This window comes from Sciurus vulgaris (assembly GCF_902686455.1).
Source record: "Sciurus vulgaris genome assembly, chromosome: 15".
In the NCBI taxonomy this organism is placed as follows: domain Eukaryota; kingdom Metazoa; phylum Chordata; class Mammalia; order Rodentia; family Sciuridae; genus Sciurus; species Sciurus vulgaris.
This window is the reverse complement of record NC_136476.1, coordinates 85,009,782-85,028,467: the sequence shown is the minus strand read 5'-3', so window position 1 is coordinate 85,028,467 and position 18,686 is coordinate 85,009,782. Positions and strand designations below refer to the sequence as shown.

General features: G+C 48.8%; 1 protein-coding gene across 2 annotated transcripts in view; it reads right to left on the bottom strand.

Annotated features, from left to right (window-relative positions):
* Positions 1-18,686, bottom strand: part of GPR107 (G protein-coupled receptor 107) — a 73,566-nt gene that overhangs the window by 30,373 nt on the left and 24,507 nt on the right. For both annotated transcript variants that reach the window (XR_013759431.1, XM_079111765.1), the window contains exons 9-14: positions 18,095-18,228; positions 13,038-13,113; positions 11,683-11,756; positions 11,113-11,230; positions 8,739-8,869; positions 6,641-6,684 (exon numbers count right to left, since the gene is read on the bottom strand). Coding sequence is in view for 1 of the 2 variants with exons in the window: in XM_079111765.1 (XP_078967891.1) it covers positions 6,641-6,684; positions 8,739-8,869; positions 11,113-11,230; positions 11,683-11,756; positions 13,038-13,113; positions 18,095-18,228 (577 nt within the window). In the remaining variant the exon portion in view is untranslated. The remainder of the gene's footprint in view (positions 1-6,640; positions 6,685-8,738; positions 8,870-11,112; positions 11,231-11,682; positions 11,757-13,037; positions 13,114-18,094; positions 18,229-18,686) is intronic.

Below are 18,686 nucleotides of genomic sequence, written 5' to 3'. Positions count from 1 at the left end.
TGACGCAGAAAAAGCATTCAACAAAATACAACATCCCTTCATGCTCAAAACACTAGAAAAAATAGGGATAGTAGGAACATACCTGAACATTGTAAAAGCTATTTATGCTAAGCCCATGGCCAACATCACTCTTAATGGAGAAAAACTGAAACCATTCCCTTTAAAAATGGGAACAAGACAGGGATGTCCTCTTTAACCACTTCTATTCAACACTGTCCTCGAAACACTAGCCAGAGCAATTAGGCAGACTAAAGAAATTAAAGGGATACGAATAGGAAAAGAGGAACTTAAGCTGTCACTATTTGCAGATGACATGATTCTATATTTAGAGGATCCAAAAACCTCCAGAAACCTTCTAGACCTCATCAAGGAATTCAGCAAAATAGCAGGCAATAAAATCAACACACATAAATCTAAAGCATTTTATACGCAAGCGACAAAACAGCTGAAAGGGAAATGAGGAATACAACTCCATTTGCAATAGCCTCAAAAAAAATAAAATACTTGGGCATCAATCTAACCAAAGAGGTAAAAGATCTCTACGATGAAAACTACAAAACACTGAAGAAAGAAATTAGGAAGACCTTAGAAGATGGAAAGATCTCCCATGTTCTTGGATAGGCAGAATTAATATTGTCAAAATGGCCATACTACCAAAAGTGCTATACAGATTCAATGCAATTCCAATTAAAATCCCATGATGTACCTTACAGAAATAGAGCAAGCAATCATGAAATTCATCTGGAAGAATAAGAAACCCAGAATAGCTAAAGCAATCCTTAGCAGGAAGAATCAAACAGGGGGTATCGCAATACCAGAACTTCAACTATACTACAAAGCAACAGTAACAAAAACAGCATGGTATTGGCACCAAAATAGACAGGTAGATCATGGTACAGAATAGAGGACACGGACACAAACCCAAATAAATACAATTTTCTAATAGTAGACAAAGGTGCCAAAAATATGCAATGGAGAAAAGATAGCCTCTTCAACAAATGGTGCTGGGAAAACTGGAAATCCATATGCAACAGAATGAAACTAAACCCCTATCTCTCACCCTGCACAAAAATCAACTCACAATGGATCAAGGACCTTGAAATCAGACCAGAGACCCTGCATCTTATAGAAGGAAAAGTAGGTCCAAATCTTCAACTTGTTGGCTTAGGATCAGACTTCCTTAACAGGACTCCCATGGCACAAGAAATAAAAGCAAGAATCAATAACTGGGATAGATTCAAACTAAATAGCTTTCTCTCAGCAAAGGAAACTATCAGCAATGTGAAGAGAGAGCCTACAGAGTGGGAGAAAATCTTTGCCACTCATACTTCAGATAGAGCACTAATTTCCAGAATATATAAAGAACTCAAAAAACTCTACACCAAGAATACAAATAACCCAATCAACAAATGGGCTAAGGATATGAACAGACACTTCACAGAAGATCTACAAGCAATCAACAAACATATGAAAAAATGTTCACCATCTTTAGTAATAAGAGAAATGCAAATCAAAACTACACTAAGATTCCATCTCACCCCAATTAGAATGGCGATTATCAAGAACACAAGCAACAATAGGTGTTGGAGAGAATGTGGGGAAAACGGTACACTCATACATTGCTGGTGGGACTGCAAATTAGTGCAGCCACTCTGGAAAGCAGTGTGGAGATTCCTTAGAACACTTGAAATGGACCTACCATTTGACCCAGCTATCCCACTCCTCGGCCTATACCCAAAGGACTTAAAATCAGCATACTACAGAGATACAGCCACATCAATGTTCATAGCTGTTCAATTCACAATAGCCAGACTATGGAACCAACCTGGATGCCCTTCAATTGATGAATGGATAAAGAAACTGTGGTATATATATACACAATGGAATATTACTCAGCTATAAAGAATAATAAAATTATGGCATTTGCAGGCAAATGGAAGAAATTGGAGAATATCATGTTAGGTGAGATAAGCCAATCTCAAAAATCCAAAAGAGGAATGATCTCACTGATAAGCGGATGATGACACATAATGGGGGGTGGGAGTGGGACAAGAATGGAGGAAGGAGGGACTGTATAGAGGGAAAAGAGAGGTGGGAGGGGTGGGGGGGAGGAAAAAAAATAACGGAATGAATCAAACATCATTACCCTATGTAAATGTATCATTACACAAATGGTATGCGTTACTCCATGTACAAACAGAAACAACATGTACCCATTTGTTTACAATAAAAAAATACAAACATGAGGGTTGAGGGATAGCTCAGTGGTGCTTTGCGTGCACAACGCCTTGAGTTCTGTCCCCAGGACCAAAAATAAATGAAGAAATTAAATTTAAATTTTTAAAATGTGGAACTCTGCACATGGCGGCTGGCAGGGCCCAGGGAGGCTCACTGGTAGAGGGTGTGCTGGACACGCACTCGGGCAGAGGCCCGTCCAGGGGACTTGGTTTCGTGGGTTGTTGGAGACAGGAGCTCCTAGGCTCCAGCAATCCTCCTGTCCCAAGCTGCTGCGTAGTGGACTATAAGCACGCGCAGGCGGGCTAAAGTCAGTCCTGACTCCACATTAAAACAAAAACTCAGGGCCGGCTTAGCGAGACCCTGTCTCAAAACAAAAAAACAAAAACACACGTAAGCTGTAGCTTCTAGAGTCCGTGGGGCAGGAAAGCTGCAAGGACACCAGCGGACGTCCCACAGTACCCCGACTGTGCCTGCCTGCCTGCCCCTCAGGGGTCTTTCATGGGCGCCTGACTGCAGAACTCCACGTGCCAGGCGGGTGGAGACACGGTCAGAGTACGCGGGACTCCCGAAGACAGAAAGGCACATATAAAATAGCTTTAACAACCACATTGCTGCCCACAGACCTGGGACTGTGAAGCCAAGTGTCAGGTGAGAGTTCTCCTACATGCTGCTTTTTAGTCCAAAGTACAGATTTTATCAATGGCAATAAATATTATTGGTTGTTCTCAGAGTGACGTTCACTTCACTCCTTGGTAAGAAACCACCTGCCAAGAGCCTGAAGTCGGAGCAGCCGGAGCTGCCACTGCTCCTTCGGATGTAAACGCAGCCACGGGCGGTGACCACAGCAGCCTGTGGGCGCAGGGCACAGTATCTACGCGCATTCCCGCTCTGCGTGCAGAACATCAATACTGAAATCGGGGTTGAAATGCGATGACATTAACAGCCTCGACGACAGCATCCAAACCATCCCTTCTTTCCGTTTTTTCCCTCCAGCACTGGGATTGAACCCAGGGGCCTTACCACTGAGCTGCATCCTCAGCCCTTTTCTGTTTTCTTTTTGAGAGAGGGTCCTGCTAAGCGGCTGAGGCTGTCTCTGAACTTGCGATCCCCTGCCTCAGCCTCGTCACAGGAACTGCAGGCGTGCGTCACTGTGCCTGGCTCATCAAGGCCATTCTTACAGTGGCTTGAGTGCTTTGTCACTGCAAGGAAGTGGCAGCGAAGAACACAGGCTGCTAGTCCAGCTTGGTGCCACAGTCCTGAGTCAGGGCAGGGCCAGCCGTCTCCCACCACTGCTTTAGCACCAGGGTACAAGCGCCAATGGTCAAAAAGTTTAAACCTGCAGATCCCCGAAGGGCCCTGCCCTAACCAATTCCTTGTACAGCCAGGGCTCCTTTCAGCACACCCAGCGGCTCAGAACCAGGCCAGGCCTCCAGGACCCCACCACTGCCCAATCACCACTCGGGTAAAGGCTTTGAAGCTCACATAAAAGGTAAGCTCGGATGCTCCCACAGAAATACGAAGCCAAAGAGAGGCTGACCGGCAGGAGGGCTGCCATCAAGTTTATGATGGGCACGCCCAAGCCAGCCCCGAGGGGCACGACACTGGGAGAGGATTCAGGGAGAGGCAGCGGGTGACTGTGGCAGGGGCACAGTGGGGCCAGTTGGGCGTGTCCCTCAATGACAGAGGACCCAGGGAAACAGCACGGTAGAAGAGACAAAGACAGGACTGAGGACAGAAGCAGCTTCCTCCCTAATGTTTCCCTTTACACTCCCTCAGGTGTGGTCAAAAGGAATCCAGAGACAAAGAATTAAACAAAATCCAAAGGCTTTCTGGAAGATCTCCGTGTTCAGCCCAAATGCCAAAGAACTATAAGCAGCACCTCTCACCCAGCCTGGACACACCTCCGCTGCTCGTGAGAATCCTGGTTAGGCCTTGCAATGACCCTGGGGAGTGACAGCCGAAGAGGCACCAGGAGAAGCCCCAGCACGCTGCTTCCAGATCCGACAGATGTCCCTGCCTGAGGCCCCACAGGCCCTGTCCTCCACGACAGGGATCTCGGGACAGGTGAGGAGGGGTACACAGGGGGTCGACCACACAAGGAACAGCAGCTGGCCGTGTGCTTGTCCTGCCTTTCCGGGCTGCCCTTCAGGGCGTCACCACACCGGGTCACCCGAGGGGGGCTTGCTAGCAGGGCTTGTTCCAGAGACCTCTCCGCAGGGCAGACTTCGCTAAGGGAACATGGCTGGCTGCACGCCCTGGGAGCGGCACAAGCAGACCGTCTGTCCAAGCGGGGAGTGAGTATGCGCTGTGGACCGGCTCAGAGGCCTCCACCAAGGCGGCAAGCGGCCAGGTGTGGTGGCACACGCGCGTACACCAGCGACCCAGGAGGCTGGGGCAGGAGGACCTCAAGGAGGAAGTGGCTCAGTGGTTAAGCACCCCTCGGCTCAATCTCCAGGACCACAGAAATCCCTAAGGAGCAAACAGGCAAACCCCACACGACGACAACACATTCTTCTTCTTCTCTATGCCAGGGAGGAAAGCCAGGCCCACACGGGCAGGTGCTCAACCACCGGGCAATGCTCCCGGTCCACAGGCAGCCGACTAATCCACTGTGTCCCTCTTCCAAAGGGCTCCTGGTGCCGCCTGCTGAGAAGTGGCTGTGCTTGTGGGAAGGAGCCTGCGCGCCAGGGTGCCTGCCTTTAGGTCTGCTCTCTGCGGAACAGGCCCACGCTGCCACCTGGTGGAAAGATGAGAATCGGCCTTGCGAGCTCCAGGCAGACCCCACCTAGGGCCTCGGCGGCTGTGCAGTGTATCCCAGGCAGAGCCATTCACCAAGATGCTCAGCTGAAGACCCACCAGGTGAAGTCGGTGGTCGCAGAGATTTTCAGTCAGCTGCATCATCCCCAGACCCTCAGAAGCAAGGCGGAGAGGGTGCCAAGGCCGCAGATAACAGAGTGGCAGAGAAAGGAAAAGGGCATTGGTAAGGAAGGACCAGAGGTCACCAAGGACACAAGACGAAGCCCAGGAGGAAAAGAGGTGAAACTTACCAGCTGAGAAACAGAAACATGCCCTTAGGACACTGAAATATTTCTGGTCCAGAACCCAAAAAACGAATTCAGAAACACCAAAGTACACAAAGATAAAGAAATGCTATTTTCGGGAGGGGGCTGCGGGGGGCAGGGGTGGTGCTGGGATTGAAGCCAGGGGTGCTCTATCCCTGAGCCCCAGACACAGCCCTTTTCATATTTTAATTTTGAGATAGGGTCTTGCTAAAGTTGCTGAGGCTGGCCTCCAACTTGGGAACCTCCTGCCTCAGTCTTCCGAGTCACTGGGATTACAGGTGTGTACCACCACACCTGGTTCAAGCTTAACTCAATGGAAAAGAAAGAATGTGATATTAATTGTACTCTAAGCCTGTGAATGAGACTTGTAGCTATTGTGTTTTCTAAATCTTCTAAAACGAATCCACATCACTTTTGTAATCAGAAAAAAAGGTTGGCAACAAAACATTATTTTTAAACAAAAACTTGTTTCTTTCTATTACTGGAAGTGAAGGCTCTGCCTGGGAGCGCACTACTGCCAGCACTGGTGTGACTTCATGGGTCCTCTGAGCGCTATTCCCATCTTTGCGGTCTGAAATCACCATTTATGCCACAGCAGCCTGGTCCTGGGCACTTTTGGAGCAAGCCCAGAAACACAGAACATTTTCTTTATGGCTCCTTTTCTGATATAAGAGGCGGGACTAGAAAATCAAGGAGATGTAGATGGGTTATAATGGCACAATCATTGGAAATATCAGGTAGTTTTAAAGGTTCTTTCTGGACTCAAGTTTTATTTAAAATTAATACCAACACAAGCATTCTGAAAATGCGCTAGGTCAGCAGGTAAGACCACTGTAAACACACCAGCTATGTCCACAGCTCTCCTGTTCTCACGGGCAAATGTTTCCTGTCTTCCAAGACAAGAATGGTTCTTTCTCAGTTTTGGGTGTGTGTGTGTTTTTCCTGGTACTGAGGACTGAGTCCATGGGTGCTATATCCCTACACCTTTTTATTTTTCTGAGACAGGGTCTCCATAAGTTGCCCAGTCTGGCCTCCAACTTGTGATCCCAGGATTACAGGTGTGTGCCACCACTGACTGAGTTTTGAGAGGGCAAAAATCACAATCACAAGGACAAATGAAATCCTAACATGCCACAACCTCTCCTAAGCCTTTGGATGCAACTGGTCGCTGCCACACTCAACACACGCCTCTCCCACACATCCCTAATGCTCCTGCAAGGTTGGCCCCCAGGCGCCCGCCCACCTCCTGGAAGTCAGCCTCTGCAGTCACAGTCCCGGGCAATGCCCAGTGTGGGGCTCAGAAGGAAGCGAGCAGCGTACAGGAACACAAGGGAACTTGCCTTTTCCATCTGTGGCTGAGGCTTCTTGTAAATGTCTGATTGACCTAAAAATAAACATTTGGAGAATAAAGGTTAGCTGGCAAATTTGCAATCTTCTTTATTTCCTGCTCTAGCTACTTGGGGTCGTGCACTTCCCTATGACAGACTGAAAGGGTTGGACTAGTGACTTTAGAGCACTCACTCTTCCTCAATATATCACCTGTGCGAACCCACACTTTCCAGTTCACAGCGCTCAGGCCTGCGAGCTAGAGATGCCCTCTGCTGGCCGAGGCTCCGGCAGCGAGTCTGGCGGGGCCGCAGTGAAGAGAACTTTCCTGGTCTCTACCTAACTCATTCCCAACCTGATGCTGGTGGCAATGGAGCATCACTGAGGCCCCTGCCACCATGAGAGAACTGACCCTAGAAAGCTGCTGGCCAACACCTAGGTCTGGGTCCAGGGGCTGTGAACATACGGTTGATGCAAACTCATTTCATTAAGTGCAGATTTATTAATCTGTGGAAAACTGCCGGCCCCTAGGGAGTCCTTTTTTTTGCTGTGCTGGGCCAGTAACTAATCACTGTCATTACCGCTCAGGCAGGGGATGTTAGCGTTACTAAAGAGGCTGCGGAGCCGAGTCCCACGCACAGTCCACAGCCACTGGAGCAAGGCTGCACACGGCAGGCAGGCGGGGCAGCTGAGGGAAGGGGCGGGGTGCGGCAGACACAGGCTCCCTCAGACACTGTCACTCACTCTTGCAGTGAATAAGTCACTTCTCCTAAAGCCTCAAGAGTCTGCCTCCCTGTGAGGTCCGAATGGGTGGCCTGTGGAAGTTAACCAGCACAACGCTGGCACTGGACCAATGGTGGTTGAACTGAGTATTTTGAAAAATTATTCATGTTATTTCTTCAATTGCTTTTCTAGAACTTATTATTTTTTCTCATTCACAGTAATTTTAAGGATATTTACCTTAAGGACTCTTGCCATATGGATCTGTTCACTAGTACTGTAATTACCCAGTGGCAGGCAGGTCCCCAGCTGGTCTGGGTCCCTCTGTACATGCCTGGCAGTGGTACATACAGAGCAGGACCTTAGCCTCGGTTCCCGCCAGACCCCTCCTGCCTGAGCACAGCGCAGCTGCACAGTCAGCCTGGCTACTTTCCTGGGCTGCATGCAAGGCTGGGGACAGAGGAGCTCTCGTTCCCCTGTTCTGCGGGCAGCTGTCTGCTGGACTCTGATGTGTGCACACGCTGTGTGTCAGGCTGGGGGAGGAACGGCTCTCCTGGGCTGGAATGAGAACTAGCTTCACTGTGCTCCAAGCAAGGTTAGGATGTGATCCGACAAAACTCAAGATCCTGGAAAATAACTAATGTTGTGCAGAGGACACTTCAATAAGAAGCACCTTGCTTTCCTTAAACTGTACTTCAGAAGAATTTATTGGACTCAAACAGCCACAGAACGGATCGTGAAGGGTGAGGTGTTCTGCTTTTGCCAGTCTCCCCTCCTCCACAAGACTCCTGCTAGATCGAGGTGTTCTGCTTTTGCCAGTCTCCCCTCCTCCACAAGACTCCTGCTAGATCAAGAGTTTCCACCACTTTGAACGTGATTTGACACAGACATTCTTTGTCTTCACCCACTGACGTGGCACTAACACTTGTTTATGTGTAATCAAAGTGCAGTATGTGCATCTGGAGCCTGTCACTTGCAGGAGTGGAGCACGCAGTTCTCAAGGGGTCTGAAATGTGCATGTGCTGCCAGCTCACAAGTTGTGTTCGTGAACTTCCTCACTTTCCACCCAACTTGGCAAGAAAGGGTTATTTATGGGAATTCAGCTCCTGGTCCACTGAAGTCAGACTGCTGCTGCTGCATGTTGTCACCAAGTTCTCACTACCAGACTCCAGTCTACCACCTAGAACTGTGCTCCACACCAGCCCACACTGCCAGACTAGCTCCATCGGAATTCCCTGGTGACCTGCTAAAGACACAGGGTCCAGCCCACAAAGCTGTACTTAAAAACACAGAGGCCCTGGGTGGTTTGGACCAATTTAGGATCAGCCAGTTCAGCTACTGGGTTGACAGCTGATCCCTGGTACGTGAGCATCTCCTCCTGGGGTCACTCACCACACCACTGGGAAGAGGATGGCGCCACAGCACAGCAGGTCAACCAGGAACAGAGAGTCCTTCCACAAGCCATATTCGGTTGTGCCCTCCTCTGTGGACTCGATGATGATGTAGGCCACGTTTGCCAGGACCTACAGGACGCAAGAAATTGCTAAGGCCCCAGAGTAGGGCTGTTGGGGTGTTCAGCACCTCCAGTCTTCAGCTCCTGTACTACTTGCATAAACCCTTCTAGAACTCTGCTACTCTGCTGTTAAGATCAGGTTCTATGCCCTCCTTTGGGCCTGGTCAGGCTGGTGACCGTTCTGAGCAGTGGAGTGAAGTGGATGGGATTCATGTGATTTCCAAGGTAAACAGCCTCCAGCTGGCTGTCCCTGCAAACCTCTGCAGCCCTGAGCCTGCCTGGAAGAAGTCTGACTGCCTGAAGTGGCTGTGCTAGAGACCACGCGGACAGGAGATGCCAAGGGCCCTGCTGCTTCCCCTGGTTCTCATCAAGTCTTCCCAGCTCAGGAGGAAGACTTCTAGATACCCCAGTCCTAGTCACTGATGAACCACAAGAGACTCAAGGCAGACCTCCCCAGTTAAGACACGCCTGAATTCTTGACCCGCAGGAACTGAGACAGAATTACTGGTTATTGTGGCTTCAAGGCATGTTTTGGGATGACTTGTTATGTAGCAACAGATAACTAGGGCACTTTGCTTTTGGGCACCTGGGTCTCATTAGTTACTCAGGTGCTGGCTGGATGGCACTTAATGCCCCATTTAATCAGAAAAGCTATACCCTCCAGTGACAATGACTCTTCTGAGTACCTGATAATACAATTGTCTGATCAGAGACCACAGAGGCAAAAATGGCAGATTTCAGCCCAGCATCTGAGTAGCCACACTGGTCCTAACAGGAACGACCAAGTTCAGGCCTTCCCTGCACTGCAACGAGGCTCATCTGCATCCGTGTCTGGCTTCTGTGTGCAAAGTGAAGGCTTTGCCTTGTGTGTCTGGTCCAGTAACGAGGCTACTGGCATGCTGGCTAACCTGAGACACGAACTGAGCATGAGGGAAATTTACAACTCAGGACACCTTCTTTCAAAGGTACCATTAGGAACACATGCAGAGATGATGATCACAAGAAGTCCATGGTTCCAAACATCTGCCTGGCTTGCTGTGAAGGCACTTAGTTCTCCACAGGATCACAAGGAACATAGAAGCTACTGTGCTGACTTGGGAGGCCTCTAAGTGTAGTTTCATTCTATACAGGACTTATAAAGGAAGCTGGCATAGAAAACAAACCTCGCTTAGTGCAAATGCAAAACCGAATTTGAAATTTGAAATTTCGGTTTCCCCACAAACCCTGGCTTCTGCCTCCCCCCACCCCCACCCTGTTTCTCCTGAAGTCCAGGTGACCCTGAACAACTGCAGCAACAGTACTCTATGATGACAATGGGAAAACAAAGGCCTTCCCCTCTCATAGTGATTCCCCTGTCCTCATTCACAGGCTTGCAGCAGACAGGACGCTCCTGAGAGCTGTTTGTGCTGAACGAGGTGTCAACAATGTTCTCAAAACACAACTCTGTGCTATATACCATTAAATCCTTGCTCAGAAACTTTCAGAAGCTCAGTGGTAGAGCACTCGCCTCGCAAGTGCAAAGCCCTGGGTTCCAGGCCCAGCAGGAGGAAAGGACAAGCAAGCAAGCAAGCTTTCTTCCACTATCTATGGCCAAAAGGAAGCAGCTTTAACTTTTTAGGCTTATGTTCAAGGCCATCTCAGACTAATTCCATATTCAAGCACTCAAACTTCCTTATATTTAATTTTTCAATGCCTGCATTTCCTCGGAGAGATGCTTCATGTAACTGAGTGTTTGTCTTCCAAGGGAACAGAGGAAAGCAGGAGAGACCATGCCCCGTCACACCCCAGTTCAGGCGGGGGGAGGAGTGTAACCTTGGGTGATGGTTTGAATCTGCCTGAGAGTAAGGGATCCAGGCAGCCATCTGGCACAATGGGAGGAGGGCCCAGGCCTGTCATCTATAAGCTCTGAGAGTGGTGGGCTGTGGAACTCAATCTGGCCATGGAGAGGTCGTATTAACTTGACCACAAAGAGACCTGCATGTTCCGTGGCATCCATGGCAATCAGGTGCAGAAGGGAAGGCAGTGTGTCTCCCACACTTCTCTGCAGCTCTCTAGTGAAGGCTAGGCACCCAGCGGTCTACAGACAGTAAACCCAGTGCGAGGATGTGAAGTCCAGATGGGTCAGGGTCAGGATGGGAAGCCCATCTTCAATCCCCAAAGGCAGAAGCTGGGGTCTCTGGGCGAGTAGGGTCTGCAGCTAACCCTGCCAAATGCCAAGAGAGGAACTCTCAAGCAGGACTGGGGTTCCCATACCTGGAGTGGGATGACAATCATGAAAATCTTCTTGTCTTTATCAGAGAGGATGTGCTTGATGAAAGCCCAGCCGGTGCCAATGAGCGCGATGGTGATGAACAGCAGCGCCCCTTTCAACCTGGGAGAGGAAGCAGGGAGAGGATGCAGCGGGTCTCTTCAGACTCCTACTCCGCAATTAGACTGGCAGCTCATTCCACAGCTGCACACGCTTCTTGCAACACTGGCAGCCAGATCGTGAACTGCTCTGCCTATGAGCAGCACTCCTTTCAGGTGGAAACAGTCAAGGCTACAGGGAGGAGGGCACATGGCAAGCCCAGTCCCCACCTGCACAGTGACCTCTGAGACACCAGCTGCAGAAGGCAGCCAGGCAGGCTGCCACAGAGCACAGCTCATCAGTTTGGGCAGCCACCACCTATCATGCCTCTCCCAGTTTCTTCTTCATTTTTATTTTGTGGTCTGAGGACTGACCCAGGGCTTCCCACAGCTAGACAAGCACTCCACCACTAAGCCAGCCCCACACGTCTTGCACAGCGCTTCATGACCTGTTTCCCCGTGTGTCTGCATACTTACAGGTGGGTCACGTAGTACACAACAGCCCAGCCCTCAATCGGGAAGCCCTGGGAGGAGATGTAGTGATAGTCAATCTGAAATGAGACAGACACACCTTAGAAAGGCTGAGCCGCCTCGGTGAGCAGTGACCACAGCTGACCTCAGGACAGTCCCCCAGCCCCGCTGACCAAGCCCTCCCAGTGCACTCGCCACAAGCACATGTGCCTGCTAACAAACGCCAGGGAGCCTGAGAAATGTGACACAGGCTTCCACGACACTAACGTCCTGCCAGGACCCACAAATGGCTGCCTATTCCTTTCTTAACAGTCTCCAAGGTCCATGCCAGTCTTTCTGATATCGCAGCTGAGAACGTTCTCTTTCACACCCTGCTCCTTACGTAAGGAAATAGGTCAGCCAGTGAGTAAAAAAAAAACAATGTGTCATCACCTGGCTTCAACCAACTGGCTTCAACTATCCTTTCTTTAAAAAAAAAAAAAAAAAAAATCTACAAATTTAGAGAGCTGAGGCCACCAACACAACTAAAGTGACAAGACACAGTGGTGTGCCCAAAGTGCCTCCTATGCAAGTCACAAAGTTACGGCGGCTTTGTCCAACAGGACTCAAGGACCGTGTCATTCATTATCTCTGTAGCTCCAGAAAGACTTTTTAAATTTAGGTCCAAGTGGGAAATTACCTAAATAATTACTATTTCTTGACAATGTTAACTGGACATATTTTTGCTCTTCCCTGTGACAATATTCTCAAGCAAGCAGGAAAGTGGGCCAGGTAAGGTCTGAGCAGCCTGGCAGGCTGCAAACTGGGTAAGCTGAGATTTTCTCTTACAGGCAACTCATTTTAATTTGCAACTGTGCTCCATATTCACAGATGATGCTCAGTTCTTATTCCTCAACCTTTTTTTTTTTTTCTTTTTTGTGGTGCTGGAGTTTGAACCCAGGACATTGTACACACAAGGCAAGTACCCTACCAACTAAGCTTCATTCCTCAGTCTTAAAAGTATCAACTGTCCGTAAGCAAGTCTGTTAACAGCAAACTTCACATCTAGGAGGAACAGGAGGGAGTATTTGGAAAAACAGGAAGTGGAGGCACACTCCAAAGGACACTCACATGTCAAGAAACGCCCAAAGAGGAAACAAAGCAAAAGCCTCGAGGGACCCTGGCGGTGTTCGCACCGGAGTGACGCCACCTGGCCCAGTCACGGAGCTGGGATGGTTTTCCCAGGCAAAAGGCAGCTTTAGGAAAAACATATTCTTTCTTCTTCTTTCCCCACTGTCTATCCCCTGCCTTCTACTTTACCCATCCTGCCCTTGCAGGCATGTACGGCATTTCATAAGTGATCCCCGAATGCTAACACATACTGCATGGAACACCAACGAAAGCGACTTGGTGAAAGGAAGGGCGGCCATCAACCAGTGAATTTTAAACACATCATTCCTGTAAAAATAAGAGAAAAGAATTAAAAGAAGATCCCATTCTCCCCAAGGACAAACTGAAGAATCAGAGACATTTATCAGCAAGCAGTAAATAAAATCTGAGAGGCAGGAAGACACCTCAGTTTTTGAGCTGGACATGTGGCAAACTCGGGAGGCTGAGGCAGGAGGCTTGAAAGTTCAAGGCCAGCCTAGGCAACCTAGTGAGGCACCGTCTCAAAATGAGGAAACAGAAACAAACAAAAATAAGACTAGGGATGTAGCTCAATGGTAAAGTGCCTCTAGTTTCAATCCCCAATAGGTCTAAACAAAAGTTTCTGCCAGAGGAAAAGGCCTGAGAGAGAGCCCTACAGCCACCTCTAATATCAACGGAGTGAGTGGAACGGGGAGGTGGGCAGTGAAGTCAGGCTGATGGGTTCCGAGACCTGCCCAGATGGAAATCTAGCCCAAGCTGCCAGTGTCCCCTGGAGACCACCCTGGGAAGGCCACACAGGTGAGAATGAGGTGGCCAGACCTGCAAAAACAGCATGAAACCGCTGAGAAATAAGAAAGATCAGGTGCAGCTGCAGGGGAAGGCTACAGCCCAGCACATAAGAAGGCTGGGAGCTGGCTGTAGGGTCAGAGGAGGGGAGGGGACAGGGTCATGCCTCTCTCTCTCCCCCCTCACCAAGCCTATGGGTAAAGCACCAGATATAAAACTCCTCCTCCCATTCCCACCTCCCCCTGAGAATTAACCTAAAAGGCCACACAAGACCATTATGGAGAAAGACTGAAACTCAACTAATAGAAAGAATGACCTGCCTCTCATCAAAGCGATTTGGGAGGCTGAGGCAGGAGGATCGCATGTTCCAGGCAAGCCCGGACAACTCAGGGAGACTCTCAGCAACTCAGCAAGATGCTGTCTCAAAATTAAAATTCATAAAAAGAGCTGGGGATGCAGCTTGGTGGTAAAGCATCCCTGGACTCAAGGCCCAATGCCAAAAAATAAATAAATAAGAAACGCTTGAGGAAGAGCTGGGGAAATACACACTCAGATACTGAGACGAATGTTCTGCAAAGGAACGGCATGAGAAAGTGTGGAACAGGTGCAGTTTATCTGTCATTCAGACAAGTGAACAATGGGCTAGACACGTGTGCATGGAAGCTTGCCACAGGAGTGAGAAAGGACAGACTGGCGAAAGAGCACCTCGGGGAAAACGAGCCTGAACCTACATGTGGGAAAAACAAGGCTGGATCTCTACCCCACACTTACCCAAAGAGGGATTCCTGGCGCATTTCAGTTCTAACCTAACATCTCATGATCTTGGTAGAAAGGAACTTCTCAAGACTCAAGAGGCACTGCCCAAAAGACTACAGGCAGTAGCCCTGACTCCATTAAAACCAAAGATCTGCCGGGCATGGAAGCACACACCCGTGATTCCTGCCACTTGGGAGGCCGAGACACGGTCACAAGTTTGAGGCCAGCTTCAGCAATGCAGCGAGGCCCACAAGAGCTCAGTGAGACCCTGTCTCAAAGCAAAAGGGCTGGGGATGTGGCCCAGGGGTAAAAGTGCCCCGGTGTGAAATCCCTACTATATGTAAAACAAACAAACAAAAAACCAAAGATTTTTCATTCAACAATGAATACCACAGACAAGTTTAACTACTGGGAGAAAACAATTGCAATGTGTAAGACAAACAAGGGGTTAACGTCCAGAACATGCAAGAGACTCATGCAAAGCAACCAGAAAAAGACGGAAGCCCAAGTGGAAAAAACGCAAAGAATTACAAACAGGCACAGGAGGTTAAGAAATCCCTGAAATGATAATCCACATCATCAATATTCAAAGGAATGCAAAACAAAAAGAGGTACCAGTTTACACCCATGTAACTGGCAAAATTACAACATGTGTTGGTGGGTGTGTGGGCAAACAGGAAGCCCTGGCACCATTAGTGGAAGCACAGACTGGGGCCACAAACAGGTAGTCTAGAAGCACATTACGGAAATGTATGAGAGCAGACCTCTGACCCTCCTGCTGGGACTGTTCCTCAGAGTACTGGCCCCACCAGGGGATCTGAGGAGGCAGAAGGGAGGCTCATGACACGCCGCCTGGGGTAGGAGGGAGTGGGGCAACCTCGCCATGCACCTACTGCCAAGGAACGGCACATCACACGTGGAGACAGAACCCGTGGAGTGTCGTGGAGGAGCTAAAAATCAACCAGTCAGATATGCAAACAGCATCGTGGCTGCGTGGGGAAAGTCTATGACTGAGGGAAAATGTGAAAGAGCAAGCCCATAGACTGTGCAGAGAACAGTTTCTATAAATTTATATTTATGTATTTATATTTTGGTACTAGGAATTGAACCCGGGGGCACTTAACTACTGAGTCACATCCTGGCACTTTTTATTTTGAGACAGAGTCTCACCATTGCTAGGGCTTGCCTTGAACTTTCAATCCTCCTGCCTCAGCCTTCCAAGTTGCTGGGATTACAGGCATGTGCCACTACACACAGCTTATTTTTACATTTTTGTGGTAGTGGGGACTGACTGAATCCTGGGGTGCTCTACTAATGTAGTTCTAAACTGGTATACCCCTAGCCCTCTTTATTTTTAGACAGGATCTGAAACTGGCCTTGAACTTGTGACCCTCTGCCTGGGCCTCTGAGTCACTGGGATTATAGGCATGGCTACCACACCAAGCTAGTTCCTATAAATTTAAAATATATGCAATACCAATAATATGACTTACTTGCAAGAATACATAAGTATCCAAACTGTCTAGTAAGCACATTTCGGGGGCTATTGCTGGTTGGGAAGAAGTGGGAGAGACAGGAAGTGAAGGGAAGTGATCTTGCAGGAGAGCAGCTTGCTTGGAGTAGAAAGGAAAATGTGCCAACCAGATGCATACCTGGTTCCTGGGCTGACCACACAGGACTTCCCTATTCCAGTGCCCAGCTACCAAAGGCCAAAAAAGGAAGTCAAGGCCAGCGCAGCCTGTCACAACTGGGATGGCAAGATTTCACCCAGAGTGCAAAACCACCCCTTCTGGTAACCTTGACTTGCAGGCCACAGTTAAAACACCCATGCTGGGGTGGTAATGTGACAAAAAGAACATAGGCTCCGAGGCCACAGCGAACTGGACTCAAATACTGGTTTACCTTGGTGATCTTAATCTCTCTGCACCTCAGTAACCTCCTCTGAAAACAGGGAGACACCCACCTGAACAAGGTGTTGGACGAGGAGCTGAGCTAAAACATCAAGCGCCTGGCCGCACACGCTTGAAGCAGGCACTTGAACGTCGGCAGCTGCTCCTCCCTGACCGCCCCCACGGCATTCCCTGCCTCCACACACCGAGGAGTGGAAAGGAGCCTCATGGCAGCAGCAAGCAGACCTGGGCCCACCCAGCTCTGCCAGGGATGCTGGCCAGGCTGCTCACTTCCCCTCTCTGGCCTCAATGCATTTGTGTGGCAAAGAGCTCTTGTTCTTTTGGGCAGGCTCTGAGGAGCTGTGAGCCTCTGAAAGGCACCTGGCAGCCTTGGGTCATATGCCTTGGCATCACTCAAACTTCCACCCAACTGGGCTAGCGGTCAACTCCTGGAAGAACGTGGGAGGGCTTAAATCATACCTCTCCATGTGCATACAATACTTCAACAAAATAGGTCAGCCGCATCTAGCCACAGGTCAGAACTGTTATCACAATTTCCTACTGTGAACAGTGACAATGATTACTGTCCTTGCTAAGTCAGGGGAAATTAAAATGCCCCGCACACCTGGCTAGAAAGCCAGTTTATAAGTACTCATATATCTGCATAGCATCCTGATGTGCTAAGCCCTCACTTTGAAGGGAATCACACAACAAGAAGTCTAAGAGTGAGAACACTTAGTGGAAGTCAGAGCACTCATCACTGACCCAGCTCTGTGGCTGAGGAGGGGCTGAGAGTGAAGCAAGGCAGACAGGAAGCCACAGTCAAATCCACACTGCTGGCCTGTAGTTCCCACTTTTCTAACAAAGGCAAAAGCAAACTATCTTTAAAAAAAAAAAAAAAAAAAATCAAAAAAACAACTTTACGGCCTGCATCTGTAGGATTCCTTCTCTCTTTGTAATGGCTGTTGTTAATCTAGTGCAAGCGTGATCATGCAGGACCTCACAAGTGAGCAAACTCTTTCCATCTGGGGGAATGTACAGGTTATTATAGCACATGGGACCTGCCACTGCCTCCACCAGAAGCAGTTTCCCAGACTCCCAGCAGGTCTGTTAGAAGACAATCAGGCCACCAGGAGTGAAAGAGGTCTCGATTTCTGTCCCAGTGCTCCAGAGAAAGAGGAGGTGCTTAATGATTTTGCGAATTTCAGTTGATCCCTATCACAATACCATACTCACATACCATCAGTGCATGGGTCTTTTAATGTAATACTTTATTCTCTAAACAGCTATTTCATTCTCAGTTTTCATGGGAGACAGAATTCAGGCACACGCAGCTGCTCTCAAGAGTCAAGGCAGGAAGTTGAAGCCTTGGGATTTCAAACAAAGACCCAGAGTAGGGTGAATAGGCTTGAAGAGGCTTTCTCCAGTGACAAGCACCTGGAGGTCAACACACAACCATCCAGCCAAGCTCTGAGTCAGCGCCTGCAGTGCTGGGTAGTACCCCTGTGCTCTTGCCCAGGCAGATGCGCCTCATCACTACCCTCCTCTCAAGGATGAACCCTGGGTGATGGGGGTCTTGGCTATGGAAACACTCTGATTAGGCATTTTACCTTACTGGGATATTACTGAAACATTTAGATTTGCTTTTTAAACCAAACAATGGGACTGAGTAAATACGGAGGCACACAAAGGTCTCCCACACTGTCTCCTGCAGCCCCCTAGTGCTTCAGGGAAGACACCCTTCAAAGAGGAGAAGGTCACAAGCGCCAGATCCTCCCAGGTGCAGGATCCTGTTTAAGGTGAATCACACAAATATCAACACATACTAAGTTGAAGTGCTCAAGGAAGTAACAGTTTACCTTCGCTTTCGAAGGATGTGAATCCAGATGGTCCCAGAAAGGAAGAAGAAAAAGGCCATAGAAATGTATAATTTGGGGAGAGGGATTTCTCCTGCTGAGAGATAGCTGTCAGGATTCTTCTCTGTGATCTCAATCTGAAACCAACAGGAAATTAGGTTACTTTTCAGTAACAGATCACCTCTTACTCAGCAGTCTGGAATCCCAGCTACTTACTGAAGCTCAGGAGAGTGAAGACCAGCAGAACACCAACCACATTCTTTTTCTCTTTTTTCTGGTACCAGGGATTGAACTCAGGGGGGCTTTATCACAGAGCTACATAGCAGCCTGTTTTTATTTTAAAGAAAGCATCTCACCAAGTTGTTGAGGCTGGCCTTGAATTTGCGATCCTCCTGCCTCTGCCCCTGGAGTCTCTGGGATCACTGGAGTGTGCTACTGCACCCAACAATAACCACATTCATAATGCACAGGCTTTTTTATTTTCTTACTTATGAATTCTCTGCAGCAGTACACTGCACACTGCCAGGGATGCTAATCTGGCCACGTTGTTTTCTCAATGCACTGATTTCAAAATCTACTCTTAGGGGCTGGAGAT